Source organism: Ricinus communis, chromosome 3 (genome assembly GCF_019578655.1).
Source record: "Ricinus communis isolate WT05 ecotype wild-type chromosome 3, ASM1957865v1, whole genome shotgun sequence".
In the NCBI taxonomy this organism is placed as follows: Eukaryota; Viridiplantae; Streptophyta; class Magnoliopsida; order Malpighiales; family Euphorbiaceae; genus Ricinus; species Ricinus communis.
The window spans coordinates 8604689-8624165 of NC_063258.1; the positions used below are offsets into that span (position 1 = coordinate 8604689).

At 37.5% G+C, this 19477-nt stretch overlaps 1 protein-coding gene and 1 non-coding gene across 2 annotated transcripts; one reads left to right on the forward strand and one right to left on the reverse strand.

Annotated features, from left to right (window-relative positions):
- Nucleotides 1-10981: 10981 nt before the first annotated feature.
- Nucleotides 10982-15931, forward strand: LOC125369525. The gene is made up of 5 exons (XM_048372294.1): nt 10982-11269; nt 13823-14488; nt 14563-14871; nt 14931-15267; nt 15702-15931. Exons 1-5 carry the CDS (start codon nt 10982-10984, stop codon nt 15929-15931), a joined length of 1830 nt encoding a protein of 609 aa, XP_048228251.1.
- LOC112536763 lies at nt 11501-11607 on the reverse strand. Its single transcript, XR_003080721.2, has one exon. It is a non-coding gene; the product is annotated as a small nucleolar RNA R71 (small nucleolar RNA).
- Nucleotides 15932-19477: the final 3546 nt, after the last annotated feature.

A 19477-nucleotide genomic window follows, 5' to 3' on the forward strand; every position in this document is an offset into this window, starting at 1 on the left:
ATGTTTTGTGGATGTGGCATAAGTTATCATGCAAGAATCTAATCTTTTTGTCTTGATTATGAAATGTCTCAACTCTTCCTTTATCACACCCTTTCCTAAGCCCCATTACAACCCTTGTAAAGTCCGTTTGATTTTTGCATCTAATTCATGTGTAGTGGTGGAGACTTGATTCATTAGCAAGCTTATGGTAATAACATGCTATGTTTTGATTCTGAGAGTAAATGCACCCTAAACACTTTGAGAGTATTGAGTGAAACCATGTGAGGGTGTTAAGTCTTGTTGCTTTGATTTTTATGAATTATTGAGATACTTGTTCTTTTTACAAAATTTATCCTATGAGTGCTAATCTCTTGATTGTCATTATTATTTAGCTCATTAATGTATGTTTAACTTATTTGGTATTTGAGGAGATTAAAAGTGATGAAAGGAAGGTTAAAAGGAGAATTGGCATGTTGAATTGAGGTATGCTTGAGGACAAGCATAAATTAGATGTGGGGGAATTTGATAGGTCGCAAATAGTTATATTTATTGTGTTTAATTTTCTTGCCATTTGGTTGAATAATGTACTTAATTATGGAAATTATGTTTATTCTGACATAGGTGATGAAATATCAAGGATGGAGCAATATCTAGCCTAAAGACATGTTTTAAGTCATCATTTTGTCAAAAACCAAGTCTTTTGGAGGAAGCGCAGAAATCTGCACAGAATATCACTGTCGACAAGGCGTGACCATGCCTTACAGCCCATAAGCTCTGCAGAAATCTGTGTAGAAGACTACAGTCAACAAGGCATGACCACGCCTTGCGTCCTATGAGCTGCTAAAAGATGCGAAAAAGAGCTTTGAAAATTAATCAAAACTCTTGCCAAAATAGTAATTCCAACACCAAACCAACAACCATTAGAATAACAGCAACAGTTTAATAGCAATTTAACATCACAAGCACATCTACATTACGCAATCTCAACACATTTCAGTATAGCAAAAGGGCAAAAATGATAAAGCATAATTTCACAGCAGCATAACATTTGCATTATGCATTCTCAACACACTTGCATTAGTCAATTTCCAATTCAACAACATAATTACTAATTCACCAAACCAGCTTACAATCCAGTAAGTTCAAACATATAAAATAGCAGGAATATGGTAATTCAAAGGCAAAAAAGAAGAAATTAAAAATATAAACAACAGTAACGAATAAAGCAGAATCAAGCACCTATAGCAAATCAAAATTAAAAGAAAAGCAAGAGATTCAACAAAACAGCGAATAAAATTCAAAAAAGGTGACAAATTTAACGAAATAGAAAAATTAATAAGGAGATTGATGAAAATAAGAAACAATACCAAGAATTACAAAATAACTATGGAAATTAAAGAAAAGAGTAGAATCACATACCAAAATAGAGTATTGAACAAGTTAAGGGAAGACACTTACTTGATTTGCTGGAAAACACTTAAAGTTTGAAGGAAAAGTGGGAGAGGATATCAGACTATACGCACGAAGAGAGAAAAGAGCTAAATGTTTTGAACCTTTGATATGCAACGGCTTATAAAGGCACTGACGTCAAAACGTCCGTGTTCTAGGCCGTGCTAACGGACATGGTTTGGTTATAGGTCGTGCTGATCAGTAAATGTAAGTCTCAAAAATTGTGCTGAATTTTTGTCATTCCCAACACGGTGTGAGTGCCCTCAACACGGGTGTGTTATGTGACACGAACGTGTTCACAACTCGTGTCACTCTCAGAAAAACTGCTAAAGTCTAAATTTTCTCTCAACACGGTTTGGTTGCCCATAACACGCCCGTGTTGATAAGCACAGGTGTACTTATGGAGCGTGCTGAACTACCAAGGCCGTGCTGAAACCTAGAATTTATTTCCAGCACTTTTTCACGCCCAATTTCTTGCAATTTTCAATAATCAATCATCCAAGTTACCTTCCATATATCTCAAAACACTTAAATGTCATATAAAACTAAAAAATTAAATAAAATGCAGACTAAAACTAAGAAAATTTTCCAAAACCAATGATTAAAATGTCAAAAACATAAAATAAAAGTTGGGGTGCTTCCTAAAAGCGCTTCTTTTTTATGTCGAGTCATTTAGTTGGATTGATAATGCTTGAGCTACTCTTATTGATGCAATACAAGGTTGACTTGCTCCTTGAGCTCCAATGAATTACAACAGTAATGCTTCAACCTATGCCCATTGACCTTGAAGTTTCCCTTCTCTAGGTGGTGCAACTGCACTGTGCCATATGGGAAAACTTGTTGAACAATGAACGGTCTTGACCAACAGCTCTTTAGCTTCCTAGGAAAGAGTCGGAGTTGTGAGTTATACAATAACACACTATCCCCAACTAGGAACTTCTTAGTGCTCCTTAGCCTCTTGTCAAGCCACTTCTTGGTATGCTCTTTATAGAATAAGGAGTTCCCATATGCTTGATTACGACACTCATCCAACTCGTTAATCATAGGCACCAATCTAATTCTTCAACGAATGCAAAGGAAGAAAATTAATTAATCGAGTGTTGATATCATTCTCCGAATGATCACAAATAAATCTTTTGAAGAAAAGATGGAATGATAAGAATCTAGTCATGAATAAATATTCTGATTCAGGACTTGCACCATTAGGATCTCCATCATTCCTTATTCCTCTAAGTACGACGACACATGATGACACAAGGATTAGCGTAAGAAATCATGGAAATGCAATTGATAAGCTTGACCGGTGGCATTGGGGCTTAACTTGAAGATCAAGCAGGACATGAAGTAAATCCACGTGCGTAAGGGAATCATAATGTTATCAATGAATCTGAGCATAATACAATCAAAAATGAGAGATTTTTTTTTATCTTTGAGATGCATATAATTAATTAATTTGGTATGGAGTGTTATTAAGTAGGGCCACATGAATTTCTCCTTATTTTCATTAAGTTGGTTCATAAAATTTAGAGTGTTCATGGCACGAGGACTCGTAATGACACAAGTATTACTGTAAGGGCTAGTTAACCGCTCTCGTAATCCCAAATCTTATGAGCCAGCTTAACAAAAAGAAGGAGTTCACTTCCTACTAGCATATACATTAACAGGTCGAAGGGACAGTTTTTGAGTGGTCAACCAGCCTAATGTGTATTGTATTTATGGGCCCTGCATCAGAGAGGAGGGTGGACATAGTCTATGTGTTAGCCAATGATATGCATCATTTTATACATATTTACATGCCCGATTGTTTACATTTCTATGCATAGTTATCTTATTTTATGCCAGAATCACCTATGTTTTGGTTCCTTTCATGTTTCAGGTCATTATCGAGGGACATTATCAGTAATCAAGGAAAATATGTGCAATTACGGACTAGAATCCATCAAATTAAGCAAAGACTAGCATTCCAAGGTTGAGCACGGCCTAGACTCTGGCCATGTTGAACATCAAATAATTACCCTTCAAGAGTGCCATTTTAGCACGATTTTTAAAGGCACCACGGCCTGTGGTGGCTCAGAACCGGCTAGGGCACGGCCAGGAAGAAGTCACGAGTTACGAAATGCGGAGGTCCAGTACGATTCAATTTTCTGACTTGATTTCACATATACAAGCTTAAGCCATCTTCTTCCAGACTTTAATACTCGACCTTAGAAGATCATTTCATCTATTGAAGAAAGGATTACAATTGTTTTAACATCAAATTGAAGATCAAGACAAGATTTGGTAGCATTCAAGAGGCAAATTAGGGTTTATCATTCTAAATTGGAAATTTAAGGTTTTTCATCCAACTTGAAGAAGAAGGGTGTACATGCCTTTAATGAATCTATTCTTTACTTTGTCTTGCTTATTAGTATGAGTAACTAAATTTGTCAAACCCATTGTGGTTCCTATGTTGTTGGATTGATTTTAATGCTTATGAGATTTTGATTACTAATGCTTGTCTCTTCTTGCTTTCATTATTAATGAGGAATCACTTTATTCATGAGATGTTGTGAGTTGTGGTATTTAGATTGCTTTATGTAATTGAGAAATTCATTTAGTAATTGGAAATTTGAATAGCAAGAACTGGTTAATGATCACTTAGAGATAAGGGTAATTGACTAGCCGGATTAAGAATTAACAAAGCTTAATAGAGGCTGGTTAAAGCTTAATGCTAATCAAATAATCGATTGTTAGGAAGAGATTCCAACTTTAGGTTATTAGGTTTAGGAATTCAATGATCTCGAGAGGGAGACCGAATTTGGTTAAGAATTCGTCCATGGGTAATTGCAATTGGTAATCCATATAATCTCTATCTCCACTAAAATCCAACTGGCTTAGGTCCCCTAGGGTTTGCTTTTTCCTTCGATTGTTTTCCTAAATCCTTCCAGATTATTTGACACTTAGTTAATCATTTGTTCATATTTAATCATAGCATAAAAAGTTCATCAATTTTGTTAAGGTTAGATGACATAAGATGTTGTAGTAGGTCTAGGATCACCCTTTCCCGAGAATACGACCTCGATACTCACCATTTGTGCTAGTTTGCATCGATAGGTTCATTGCCTTAGATTTTAGCTACACAAATAGCCAATCAAGTTTTTGGCGCCGTTGCCGGGGAACTTTTTGTGTGAACCTGAGTGAATTTGTGTTCTCTTTGTTAATCTAACCATTTTTATTTTCTTTGTCCTTTTATTTTTTTATTCTTTAGTATTGTATTTATTCTCGTGTTCTTTGGTTGTTGTTATCCATTCCAGGTAGTTTATGACCATGAGGTCTAATCCTACTACTGTAGACTGATGTGTGCTACTCGTGTTAGCTACAATCTAAGGCAGTGTACCTATCGATGCAGTCTAGCACTAATGGCGAGTATCAAGGTCGTATTCCTCAGGAAAGTGAAAGCCCAGAGTTACTCCTTTGTTCTTTGTTATATTAACCTAGAATGGATGATGAATAAATTCTAAACTAACTATTAACTATGAGCTAAGCCCTAAGGGAGATGCAGGAGTAATTGATAAGTGAAATAATCAAGACAAGAAAACAAACCCAAAGGGAATCTAAACTAGTTGGCAATCAAACAAAAGATAAAGGATCGGTGAGTCTAATTATGCTACCCGTGGATGAATTCTTAACCGAATTCGGTTTCTCTCTCGAGATAACCGAATTCCTAAACCTAATAACCTAAAGTTGGAATCTCTTCCTAACGATTAATTCTTAAATTAGCATTAAGCTTTAATCCGCCTCTATTAAGCTTTGTTAATTCTTAATCCGGCTAGTTAATTATCCTTATCTCTAAGCGATTATTAACCAGTTCTTGTTATTCAAAGTTCCAATTGCCAAACAGATTTCTCAATCTCATAAAGCAATCTAAACATCACAATTCACAACGTCTCATGAATAATGCATAATCTTATTAACACTGAAAACAAGAAGAATACAAAACCAACTCAAACAATCCAACAATATAATATCAAACCAACATAGCAAAGAAATCCCAATGGATTTAATCAATTTAGCTAAACATATTCATGTTTAAAACAATCTAAGAAATCAATTACAATGAAAGAATAATGAAAATAAAACATGTACACCCTTTTCTCTCGAATTGGATGAACAGCTCCAAATCTGGATCTACACTTTGATTAATCTCCCAAACTGCCTCTTGAATTGCTTCCACTACGGTTTTGCACTCGGAACCTTGCGATTCCGGGATTCTTACTCCCCGCAACTCTCTCTCGCACTCAATACTGTGCAGAAACCGAACTAGCCACCAGGGCTTTATGTCACTTCTTCCCCTCTCTCATTTCTAAGAAGAATTCATTTTTCTTATATATTTAACTCAGCACGGCCGTGTTCAAGGCCGTCTTTGAGTCCATGCCGTCGTGGATCTCACCAACTAGGGTTTCACCATGACCGTGTTGCTCCCGTCGGCCACCACGGGCTGAGGCCGTGGTGGCTACGGAAACCTTGCCCAAACTATTATTTTGAAGACCAAGTTTTGATGGTTGGTCACGGCCAGAGTCTAGGTCGTGATGGTCAGCACGGCCTTGACTCAGGCCGTGCTCAATGTGTGCAACGCAGGCTCTTGTCCTATCTTGATGAATTCTCATCCGTTTCCGCACGTATTGATCTATAATTGCTTAAACACCGATGATGGTCCTATAAATGTTCCTGACATGCAAAAGAACATAAAACACGGGTGATCTGGGAATAAAAGCACAATAATTGCTAAGAACATACGCAATAATATGCAAGCAAATATGTGTTAAACTATGCTCATCAAATTACCCCACACTTAAGCTATTGCTTGTCCTCAAGCAATTAACAACTCAACCCATAAAACTACAGTTAGCAATTCCTTTCAGTTTATGCCCCTAGTCCACAACAGAGAGTATTCAACACATCTCAAAGGTTACTCAATCATAAATCAAATTACAAATCATTAACAAAGAATGGAAATAATATTAATGCATGAGTAACTTAAATGACAACTCAACACAAACATCATGAACCAATGCCTCACAGGGATCACTCAAGTCGCTCAAAGTGTATATTAGGTGAATAACAAATCCCTCAAAGCAAATGCACAAGACCCGCTCACCATAAGCTTGCTCATAAATCATATCTTCGCTACTGTGAATAAGTAAATACCAAAATTGAAGGGTCTTTACCAAGGTTGAAATGGGGCTAAGGTAAAGGTACGGAGAATTGGATAGAAGTGTGAAAGTGCTGGAATTCGTGCGATAAACAATAGTATATGCTCAAAGGATTAAATGCCTAAGATCACAAAAAGAATCATTCACTAAAATCCCTACTTCATAGAATAACGCTCGCAAATGCTCTAAATCCAATAAAAAGATAAATAATTAAAGAGATTTGTTTATTATATATTCTTTTTTTTCTTCTTCTTCTTTTTTCTCTTTTTTTTTTTTGTTTTTTGTTTTTTTTTTTTTATAATAATGAACTAGCAGCTTATTAGCGACCGCTGCATACAACTCGAATAAACATACAGAATAACAAATACAAATTGGATCAAAGGGAGCATTTAAAATATCAAAAAGATTTAGTGAATTTACCAACATAGCAACTAGCATTTTAATCCCACATAAAGTTGAATAAATCACAGAAAGAAATTCCAGCATAAGGGTAAAGGAAAGATAAATGTAAAGAATGGTATAATTGAAGTGTATAGGTGTAGATTATGAAGAAAAGGTTAAGGCTCAAAAACTGGCTAACTAATGGAAACATAAGGTGATAGGCTTTTGGTCAAATATGGTGAATCCTAAATCGCCCAAATCATCTCATGGTATTTACAATATTCATGTAACTTCAACACGCATTACAAAGCAAGCTCTAGAAGCAAAGTTAAGTACAATGCACACTCAAACAAGAAATATAAAGAGCATAAGTATAATGAATGCTCAACTGGCTCAAAATCTCACTTTCAGGTGTGGTATTAGGTGCTGTTGGTTCGCAACATCATTAATTCAATCATTACTTAAGAAACACATGCATATGATATTATCAATGTTCTAAGTTAAAATTCGACAATTCGAAAAAACAATTAAATAACACCGGTCTAACCCGGCAGGGTTGATGTGTAAAACACCATAAATTGCTTTCCAAGGACAATGAACAACAAAGAAAAGTAACTACAATTCTATAAATCAAGTCATCAATCAGCTCAAAAATAGCATACTCAAGTGCATAAAAACACAGTGTCCTAACATCCCCTAAAAATACACAACACCTAGCCATAGCAATTTCAGATATATTAAAAATCCATATGAGAGATTAAGGTTTATCCATAAGCCCCCCACACTTAAAGAACACACTGTCCTCAGTGTAAAATGTTATGGATACCCCGCATGGAATGCTCAACTAAGAGAACAAAAGCAATACAATCCAAGTGCATGACATGTATGAAAAATAAAGTAAATAAATGCAGAAAAATAAAAAGATCTAGGGATCGCCTCGATCATCCATCGAGGCTGATGTTGTGGAAATTCAGTGCCTCCTCGGTAGAATCTGAAAATAATAAAATAAAGAAATAAAATCAAAACTGAAAATATGAAAACTAAAACTAATAAAATGTTTCAAAACAAAAGGTAAAAAAAAAAAATTAGAAATTAAAGATAAAAATTGTGATGTGATGAGTCTTCTTAGCTGGACTCATGGTGAAAGGCAAATGGGCGTGATCGACGACCATCCATCCTTCTTCCAAGCAAATGGCTTCAAATATCCGCTTAGAGGGATAATCGTCAACTTCCTCTTCCCGACAGTCAAGCAAGCTGCCAGTATGATGGGCAAAACTCGCTCCTCGTATAATTGCACGTAGTCATGATGCTCTAGGGGCTCTTCCAATTTGAAAGCTAGAGTTTCAACAATTGGAAGGATCGTGATTGGGCAATTTCTTCAGGAGTGTTGATGGTTTTCTTGATCCCTGGCTTGGTTCTCTTGCTAGAAGAAACTCGAGCTCCTCAAAGACTTCTTTATTGGATAACTCATGCTCATCTTCCATCATCGAAGGGACTTGTGGAAAATCTACCAACAATTCCTCTAATCGCAACTCGGCATCATCAACTGTACATTCCCTGTTGATAGTCTTTCGGAGGAATTATGTTCGCCTCTTCCTTTCCGGTTCCATCTCCATGTTCAAGAGATCGTCCTTGCGGAAGCATCATCATCAAACATAGTAGATAAACCAGGAAAAATTCTCACCCTGAGCATAAAGTGATGGCGCTCAAATGCTCCTCGGATTCAGTAGCGTTTGATGGAGTTTCCAATTGCTCTGCCGCTAGTAACTAAATGATCAACCCTACTTGATGCTCTATGTTCTTAATCGAGGCTTGTTGATCTTCAAGTATCCTCTCTGTTTGTTAGAATCTGTCATCAAGACTTGTAATGAACCTCATCATCAGCTCCTCTGACACTAACTCTTCATCTTGAGTTGAAGGTGCAACATTAGGCTGCTGATGTAGTTGCTGAATTCCTAGTGGTTCTTGGCCATCTAAGCTCCATCCAAAGGGTGAATGAGTGCTCCACTCTTGATTGTAGGTTCTTCCATACGAGTCATTTGGCCAACTTCCCGTATAATTCACCTGTTCACAGTTATAAGAACAATGAGCAACATCACTATACAATGGACAATCATTACACACATGTAAACCACAACAAAATTCACAAAAGACTTGAGATGAAAGGATAGGAGAAGAGAGTTGATCGGTAGCCCTGCAAAACGATTCCACTCGAGCATCTAAAGATGCACGGGCATCCCAATTTTTAGCACTCTCTTGGTTCTTGATCCCATTTTCCAATGTATCATACAAAGAGTTTAAATTTAGCATTGAACCTCCTTATCATTCACTATATGAATCATAAACTTAAACTAAATAAATATGTACAAAAATAAAATAATTAAACAAATAAAAATAAAAATCATAAAATAATAAGAAAGAAAAAAAAATGGCTAAATTAACAAATAGCAAATTTCACTCTAGTTTTCAAACATTCCCCGGCAACGGCGCCAAAAACTTAATGTGTGCTACTCGTGTTAGCTACATTCTAAGGCACTGTACCTATCGATGCAGTCTAGCACTAATGGCGAGTATCAAGGTCGTATTCCTCGGGAAAGTGAAAGCCCAGAGTTACTCCTTTGTTCTTTGTTATATTAACCTAAAATGGATGATGAATAAATTCTAAACTAACTATTAACTACGAGCTAAGCCCTAAGGGAGATGCAGGAGTAATTGATAAGTGAAATAATCAAGACAAGAAAACAAACCCAAAGGGAATCTAAACTAGTTGGCAATCAAACAAAAGATAAAGGATCGGTGAGTCTAATTATGCTACCCGTGGATGAATTCTTAACCGAATTCAGTTTCTCTCTCGAGATAACCGAATTCCTAAACCTAATAACCTAAAGTTGGAATCTCTTCCTAACGATTGATTCTTAAATTAGCATTAAGCTTTCATCCGCCTCTATTAAGCTTTGTTAATTCTAAATCCGGCTAGTTAATTATCGTTATCTCTAAGCGATTATTAACCAGTTCTTGTTATTCAAAGTTCCAATTGCCAAACGGATTTCTCAATCTCATAAAGCAATCTAAACATCACAATTCACAACGTCTCATGAATAATGCATAATCTTATTAACACTGAAAACAAGAAGAATACAAAACCAACTCAAACAATCCAACAATATAATATTAAACCAACATAGCAAAGAAATCCCAATGGATTTAATCAATTTAGCTAAACATATTCATGTTTAAAACAATCTAAGAAATCAATTACAATGAAAGAATAATGAAAATAAAACATGTACACCCTTTTCTCTCGAATTGGATGAGCGAGCTCCAAATCCTGGATCTACACTTTGATTAATCTCCCAAACGCCTCTTGAATTGCTTCCACTACGGTTTTGCACTCCGAAACCTTGCGATTCAGGGATTCTTACTCCCCGCGAACTCTCTCTCGCACTCAATCATGCGAAACCGAACCAGCCCACTAGGGCTTTATGTCACTTCTTCCCTCTCTCATTTCTAAGAAAAATTCATTTTTCTTATATATTTCTTGAACCGGCCGTCTTTGGTCGACAGTAGGATCCATCGTCTTTGAAACTATGGATCTCACCAACTAGGGTTTCACCATGATGGTGTTGCTCCCTGTCGGCCACCACGGGGCCGTCTTTGGAGGCCGTGGTGGCTACCGTGCCCAAACTATTGTTTTGAAGACCAAGTTTTGATGGTTGGTCACGGCCAGAGTCTAGGCCGTGATGGTCAGCACGGCCTTGACTCAAGCCGTGCTCAATGTGTGCAACGCGGGCTCTTATCCGATCTTGATGAATTCTCGTCCGTTTCTGCACGTATTGATCTATAATTGCTTAAACACCGATGATGGTCCTATAAATGTTCCTGACATGCAAAAGAACATAAAACATGGGTGATCTGGGAATAAAAGCACAATAATTGCTAAGAACATACACAATAATATGCAAGCAAATATGTGTAAAACTATGCTCATCATAGACCCTCTTGCTGTACAAGGGCGATCCCTCCATTTGTTGAGGAAGCGTATGCAAGAAGAAGAGGAGGCGCGGATAGAGTTTGAAGCCATTGTGAATAGACCAGCAGGGATGGGAGACAACAATCGGGCTGCGGATGAAGCCAGAACTACGTACGAGTTTGCTAGACCTTCTCTTGAGGGTACACAGACGAGTATATTACGACCACCTGTGGCAGCCAACAATTTCAAAATAAAGCCAAATATGATACAGATGGTGCAAAATAGTGTACAATTTAGGGTACTACCGAGCAAGGACCCAAACGCTCACATCGCCAACCTCTTGGAGATCTGCTACACCTTCAAGATAAATGGAACAACTGATGATGCCATTTGGCTGAGGCTGTTTCCTTTTTCTCTGACGGACCGAGCGAAAAGATGGTTGCAGTCGCTCCTAGCCAACACTATCATGACATGAAGATCATTGGCTGAGAAATTTCTCCATGAGTACTTTCCTCTAGCTAAGACTGCTAAATTAAGGAATGACATTTCTTCTTTTGTGTAGATGGAAGACGAGAGCATGTATGATGCCTAGGAGAGGTATAAGGACTTGTTGAGATGCTGTCCACACCACGGTCTACCAGTCTGGATGCAAGTTCAGACATTTTACATTGGTTTGAACCTTGCTACTAGACAAATGGTTGATGCAGAAGCAGGAGGGGCGTTGAACAGTAAGACACCCGAGCAGGCTCAAAACATAATAGAGGAGATGGCCATGAACAATTATTTGTGGTAGTCTTCTAGGAGCCAACTAGTGAGGCAGGGAGTGGTCAATCATTTGGACTCAACAGCAGCCTTAATAGCTCAAGTGGAGCTTTTTGACCAAGAAGTTAGACCAGCTTTAGATGCCGGTTCATGCAGCCTAGATAAGCTGTGAGTTTTGCAGTGGCCCGCACTACGGTGCAAACTGTAATGCGAGAGGTATGTTTGCTTCAAGTACTAATTCTTCATCTTCTATTGTTTCTACTGACATTGAATAGGTAGACTACATAGGTAATGCACCTAGACAGCAGAACAACCCATACAACAAGACATATAACCCCGGCTAGCGTAATCATCCAAATTTCGGGTGGAGAAACAACAACTCCTAGGGTCCACCGGGCTTTTAGAGACTGCATCAGCAGCCAGCATAGCAGCAGCGGCAGGCTATACCATCACAACTTCCTCCACCAGCAGAGAAGAAATCTAACTTAGAGGAGCTGATGATGAAGTTTGTCAACTTGATAGTAGTAAATCCTAAAGCAAGACTACGACCTAAGGTAGTGTACCTATCGGTGGAGTATAGCTAACGGCGGGTACCAAGTGTCGTATTCCGCAAAGAACGTGTGAACCTAAACCTACTCAATCTTCTCTGTTATCTAATCGTGAAATGGCGTTGGATGCTAAATACAAAATAAATTAAAGCTACTCTAATTGTTACTTGACTACGGCTAGTATAGAAAGATTAATTCAAGTAAAGGAATAACCCCTTGGGAATTCTTGTCTCTAGGAAATGGAAACTAAAGATAGAATTGATTTATTGAATTCAATTTCCGTGGGAAAATCTCTAGACAATTAACGCCTTTCTTAAGGTCGCTAACATCTTAACTTAGATTAATTAGGGTTGAAATCTCTTCCTAGCTCTAATTATCCAAATTAGCATTATATATCATTTAACACTATTAAGAGTTGTTAATTCTCAATCCGGTAGAATGAACACCCTATCTCTAGGCAAATTCAATTCTAGGTTGCAAAGGACAATCCAAATCTAAATGTCTTTCTCAAGAACATTCAAATTCCAAACATCATTCAACAAGATATGAAGAACAAATCAATAAGTACTTGCATTACAAACCAATATTGATAATCAATACATTCAATTCAAAAGCTAAGTGCAAAAATCCCTATATAAAGAACCCTAATAGGTTAACAAGTTTAGCCAGTCATATTCATTATCAAAACCCACAAGAATGCAATTACAATAATTAGTAAAGGTAGAGAAACCCGATTACACACTTGGATAAGAGTAAACAGCCCCAATTCCTCTTGCTTGAATTGAATTGATTCTTGTTCCTCTTGCTCAAATTGAAGTCAATCAATAAACATTGCCCAATCTTCAATCTTCAAGGAAGATCCAATTAAAACCTTGGTCCAAGTCTCCTCTTTCCTTAATTCTTGCTAAAAAAAATCTTTAGAGAGAGAAAATTAGGGTTTTAGCCGTTTTCCACTCCTTCTCCTTTTTTTGTCCTCTTTTCTTTCTTTCAATTAATTCGTCCTGTCATCGCGAACATGGCCGTGTTGCTGCCAATATTGGGAACACGGGCTGGTGTTGATGGGCGTGTTTAGAACACGGCCCCGTGCTAATGCTCGTGTTACTCTCTATGGTCGTGCTCCTTAACGCTTCTTTTTTCTTTGGTGTTGAATGCACCCAACACGGCCCGTTTTAGTGCCCGTGTTGGGACCATGGCCAGTGTTAAAACCAACACGACCATGTTTAGATTAGGGATGCGTGAACTGGACTTGTTTTGGCAACTTTGACATCTAATTCTGCTCCAATTCTTCCCTTTATCACTCTTTGAATTCTTTTGGGCCTAAAGCACACAAACAAACGCATAGGGTGAGTGTTGGGACCAATTCAAATCTAAATGTACATAAATTTTGCCTTAAAATCACCATTTAGATGTGTGTATTCTAGCCACCAGTTCTCTAACCTGCTCGACTTAAGCAGGAGAAGGTTGATAAGCAGTTTGGTAAGTTTCTTGACTTGTTTAAACAATTGCGTATTAACCTACCTTTTGTTCAAGCTATTTCACAGATGCCGAAGTATGCCAAGTTCTTAAAGGTAATCTTAAGTAACAAAAGGAAGCTAGAGGATTTGGGACTAGTGATTCTGAACGAGGAGTGTTCGGCTATTCTTCAGAACAAGCTGCCACTCAAAAGGAGAGATTCAAGGAGTTTTACTATTCCCTGCATCATTGGCGATTGGCCTATTAGTGGTGCATTAGCTGATTTAGGAGCTAGTATAAATTTGATACCCACTAGTCTGTTTGATAAGTTAGGTTTGAGTGAACCTAAGCCCACTAGGATGAGCATTCAGTTAGCTGATAGGACTGTTAAGATTCCTAGGGGTATTATTGAAGATGTTCTGATAAAGGTTGACAAGTTTATTTTTCTTATGGATTTTGTAGTTATGGACATGGAAGGTGAGAGTATTGTGCCTTTGATCCTAGGTAGACCCTTTCTTGCAACATCTAAGGCTATAATAGATGTTTATGATGGAAAGCTTCAACTTAGGGTAGATGATGAGACCATTACCTTCGACCTAACTACTACTATGAGACACTCTTTAGACCATGATGATGTTGTATTTTCTATTGATATTCCGGGTGATTTGGTTGAGTCTCATTTACAGGAAATATTGCTTGATGATCCTTTGAAGATAGCTTTGCAAGGAGAGGAGGAGGAGCTGTCCAACGAGCAAGTGTTGGAGCAGCTTGCTAGTTTGTTGGCTACTGAGCCTAGTTGTTCTACTGATCCTTTTCTTTCTTTTGATAGGTCAGAAGTGCAGAAAGTGAAGTCTTCTTTCCAGGACCCCCGGCCTTAGAATTGAAGGGGTTACCTAAGCTCGATGAGGAAGAAAAGTTGCCGGTGATTATTGCAGTAGATTTGACACCTGAGGAGCGAGCAAAAACTCTAGATGCACTCAAAAGGTATAAGAAGGCCTTTGCCTACAAGATTGCTGATATTCCTAGGATCAACCCTAGTTTATGTTCTCACAAGATTCTTATGGAGGATAACTATAGACCAATAGTTCAGCCCCAGAGGCGGCTTAACCCGAACATGAAGGAAGTAGTGAAAAAGGAGGTAATTAAGCTCCTAGATGCAGGATTGATTCTGACAGTTCTTGGGTGAGCCATGTGCAGGTTATGCCGAAGAAAGGAGGCATGACAGTAATTCACAATAAGCAGGATGAGCTGATACCTACACAGACAGTTATGGGATTCCAATTTTGCATCAATTACAGGAGGCTTAATGATGCAACTCGGAAGGATCATTTCCTTCCTCCTTTCATTGATGAGATGTTAGAAAGATTGGCAGGACATATGTTTTACTGTTTCCTTGATGGTTTTTCAGGGTGTTTTCAGATTCCAATTGCACCTGAAGACCAAGAGAAGACGACTTTCACCTGCCCCTATGGGACGTTTGCTTATAGACGGATGCCTTTGGGTCTATGCAATGCGCCAGCTACGTCTCAGCGATGTATGATGGCCATTTTTGATGATATGATTGAGGAGTCGATGGAGGTATTTATGGATGACTTCTCTATTTTTGGTAATTATTTTCTCACTGTTTGGCAAATCTAGAACGCATGTTAGCTAGGTGCATTGAGGCTAATTTAGTGCTAAGTTGGTTAAACTGTCATTTTATGGTAAGAGAGGGAATTGTTCTAGTTTCACATGCAAGGATGGAAGTTGATAGAGCTAAAATAGAAACAATAGCTTAGCTACCACCCCCTAGTTCTATTAGGGCTGTTAGGAGTTTCTTAGGCCATGCTGGGTTCTACAGAAGATTTATTAGAAATTTCTCTGAAATTGCTAGGCCTCTTACTCAATTACTAGTTAAGGATGCACCTTTCGTTTTTTATGATACATGTTTATCTTCTTTTGAGTTATTAAAGAAACTTCTAACCACAGCCCCTATCATGGCCGCTTTGATTGAATTAATGTGCGATGCCAGTGACTATGCAGTTGGAGCTGTGCTTGGACAGAGGTTTGAGAAAAAGTTCCAACCCATTTACTATGCTAGCAAGACTTTGACAGGAGCCCAAGAACATTACACTACTATAGAGAAGGAGTTGTTGGTTGTTGTTTATGCCTTCGACAAATTCATATCATACCTCATCTTATCAAAGACCATTCATTGAACATTCAGCATTGAGGTATTTGTTTAATCAGCATGATGTTAAGGCAAGATTGATCAGATGGATTTTATTATTGCAGGAGTTTGATGGGCTCTTTATGCAACCTACACCTAAGGCAGTGAACCTACCGATGCAGCCTAGCACTAGTGAGTATCAAGGTCGTATCCCTGGAGATCGGGTGAACCTAGAGTTACTACTGTTTGCTATGTTATCTAGTCTGAAATAGGGTGTGAAAGTTCTAACGTACCAACTAATGGTTATGAGTGCACATAAGTAAATGAAGAACAATGGATAATCAAAAGACAATTGCAAAGAGAGAAACAAACCCAAAAGGGAGCCTAAGTGATGGAATTCTAAAGATGGATTTTATGGATTACTGATCTTGCTTACCCGTGCCTAAATCCTGAATTGAATCCCGGTTCCTCTCTCGAGCTTACCGGATTCCTAACCCTGCACTAACCTAATGGAATCTCTTCCTATCGGATTACTACAGATTAGCATTAAGTATGATTTAAGACTATTAAGAGTTATTAGTTCTTAATCCGGCGAGTAAATCAACCTTATCTCTAAGTGTTAACTACCAGTTCTTACTATTCAATGTCCAGTTGTAACAAGCATTTCTCAATGTCAAGAAACAACCTAATAAACAATTAATCCAACGTCTCAAATTAACTAAATCAAACTTTTATTACTGAATAGCAAGAAGATTGCAAGAATGACAATTATAAAAACTAACAATTAAGCATAATCCATCAACAAAGGTGAACCCTAATGGATTCAAAAGATCTAGCTACTCATGTTCATGGTTAAAGCAATTAGGGAACAAAATAAGGAAAAACAAATTAAAAAGCTGAATGAGAAACCCTAAAATTGCAAAATTCAAAATCTCAAACCCTAGTTGCCTCTTGAATGCTCCCAAAGTTTATCTTGATCTTCAATTTGATGTTGGAACAAGTGAAATCCCTCCTTCAATTGATGAAATTGATCTCTCAAGGTCTACAATTGAGGTATAGAAAACAATTGATTAAGTGTGTGTCTTGGAATTGAGTCCAAAATTCGTCTCCCTCTAAAAGAACTCAAAATGGCCGGAGTCCAGCCTGTGATGATTGACTAGGGTCAAGCGATCTTGAATCTGTGGAGTCCACAGCCGACTCCTTCCAAGCCGTGCCCAAGCTGGTGCTGAGCCACCACAGGCCGTGCTAGAGGCCGTGGTGGCTACGGAAGTTGTGCTAAAATGGCACAATTGGGGATAGCCTCTTGGTAATTCAGCACGGCCGGAGTCCAGTCCGTGCTCAACCCTCGGGGTGCTAGTTCTCACCCAATTTGATGGATTTTGGTCCGTAATCACACGTATTTCCCTCGATTATTGATGGTGTCCTTCGAAAATGATCTGAAACGAGAAAGGAAACAAAAGACAGGTGATTCTAGCATAAAACGGGATAATCATGCATAAAAATGTAAACAATCGGGCATGAAAACATGTGTAGTATGATGCTTATCAAATTACCCCACACTTAAACTTTTGCTTGTCCTCAAGCAATCAATAACTCACTCCTCAAATAGATACCAAATAACTCAATCAAATGCATTGCAGGAGGTTAGCTTAAAACAAATTTTAAAACTCCATAATGATTTTTCCCAAAATTCCCAAATCACTAAACTCCACTACTACGAAATAATCAATAATCATGATCAAAGGGTCTTGAGCCAGGTTGTAATGGGGTTAAGGTAGGGTACATATAAATATGGAAAGTAGGCTACAAGTTGCTGGAAGTTAAGCAAGTAATGCAAGAAAGTAACGAAGGATCAAGTGTTGTACCAAAATGAACACTAAGTTGCTCTAAAAATAAGATGATGCTCAAAATGAACTAAATTAATACTCTTTTTTTTTTTGAATATATATATACTATGTATATATATTACAATAGCTTATGTAGAGGTTGTTGGTTATTGACACATACAATAAGACTGAATATCAAAATTTATTTTTTATTTTATTTTTCTTTATTTTTTTATTTTTTAATTGAAGGGAGCATTTATGAAAAATCTAGCAACTTAGTGAAATATATAATTGCAGATTGATCCAAAATAAAATGCAGTATAAACTTATATAATTTTCAGCAACAATGGTAGAAAGAATGGTCAAATGAATAAAAGTGATAAAATGAGTGTCACTGTTATTATTATCACGAAAGGAAAGGCTAAGGCTCAAAATTGGTTCACTAAGGGAAAAACAGGGTTAGGCTTTTTGGCCAAATTGTGTAAATTCTAAGTGCCCAAATCATCTCACGATTATTGACAATTCATGTAATCTCAAAAGATATCGTAAAGCAAGTTCTAGAAATAGAGATTTTGTACAATGCTCACTAATGAAAGAAAAGGGAGCATAATAGTGATACACCAATTGGCTCAAAATCTCACCATTTGAGTGGGTTAAAATTGCATGAATTCTCAAACCAAAGTTTAAACAGTCAATCACAATAATAAGCAACAATATTAACAGTGTTCTATATCTAAGATAAAGTAAAATGGAAGAATTTAAGGAAAAATACCAGTTTTACCTGGCTGGATTGTAATTAAGAGATTCGTTCATTGTCTTCTTCCAACAAGGTTCGATAAAAGCTATAAGGGAATCCATTCAAAGGAGAAAATCATTAACTGCACAGATCTACGGTACCTACCCCACACTTGTGAAAAACACTATCCTCAGTGTAAACAAGGTAGGCACTCCAAAATAAAAGGAATAAAATACGTAAAATGAAGCTAATTATGGGAGTCCATAAAAGAAATTAGAAAACTAAGAGAAAAACAAGACGACCAAAAGAGATAAAAACTAGAAAGTCTACTAGATACTGCCCTTGATGTGTACTTTAACACTTCAAAATATGTTAGTCCTCAAAATTACGTACGAGCATCAAGTAGGCTAACTCCTGCAAAATTCAAGAATAAACACATTCCAAGCAACATCCAGTAAAAGGTTCACTAAGATAGCATCTCCTCAAAATCAAACTTACTAAAAACAGACTGAAATATCTAACTGCAAATGACTACATAAAATAAAATAAAAAAATGTCCAAAAATTCAGAAAGCAAAAATAGATTCAGGAATGCCTCCCGAAGGCGCTTCTTTTTGTTCGAGTCATCTACCTGGACTCTGGATTAGCATTCCTGTATCGCGGGCAAATTAAGAAGGTAGGGCTCGAGGCATAAAAGCTCAATGAAAAGGTCCGATGTGTGCAGTAGATGACCAAGGAGGTGCTCTCTGGACCGATTTGGGATGTCCATTCATCCACTCCGAATTCCGGCTAAGTGACCTGTCAAAAATAAACTTGCAACTACCCTTCTTGGGTCTATCACAGCACAAAGTCTCATATTGATACAAGTTATTTTTTTCAGATGAATAACACATACTAGTAGGGGAAGAAACATGTATAGCATCATCCATTTGTACATCTTGTGGTTGTGTATTACATGCAAGATCAATTCCATCAATATAACAAATGGCATGAACATGGTCAGTGGAAGAACTATTAAATGAGGGTAAACTAAA

Excerpts from the sequence above, each read along its gene's own strand:
- LOC125369525 (XM_048372294.1), top strand. The coding sequence starts at position 10,982 with ATGCTCATCATAGACCCTCTTGCTGTACAAGGGCGATCCCTCCATTTG. Across the intron at positions 11,270-13,822 it reads AAAATAGTGTACAATTTAGG|ATGCCGAAGTATGCCAAGTT; the intron begins GTACTACCGAGC and ends GCTATTTCACAG. Across the intron at positions 14,872-14,930 it reads AGGAAGTAGTGAAAAAGGAG|GTTATGCCGAAGAAAGGAGG; the intron begins GTAATTAAGCTC and ends AGCCATGTGCAG.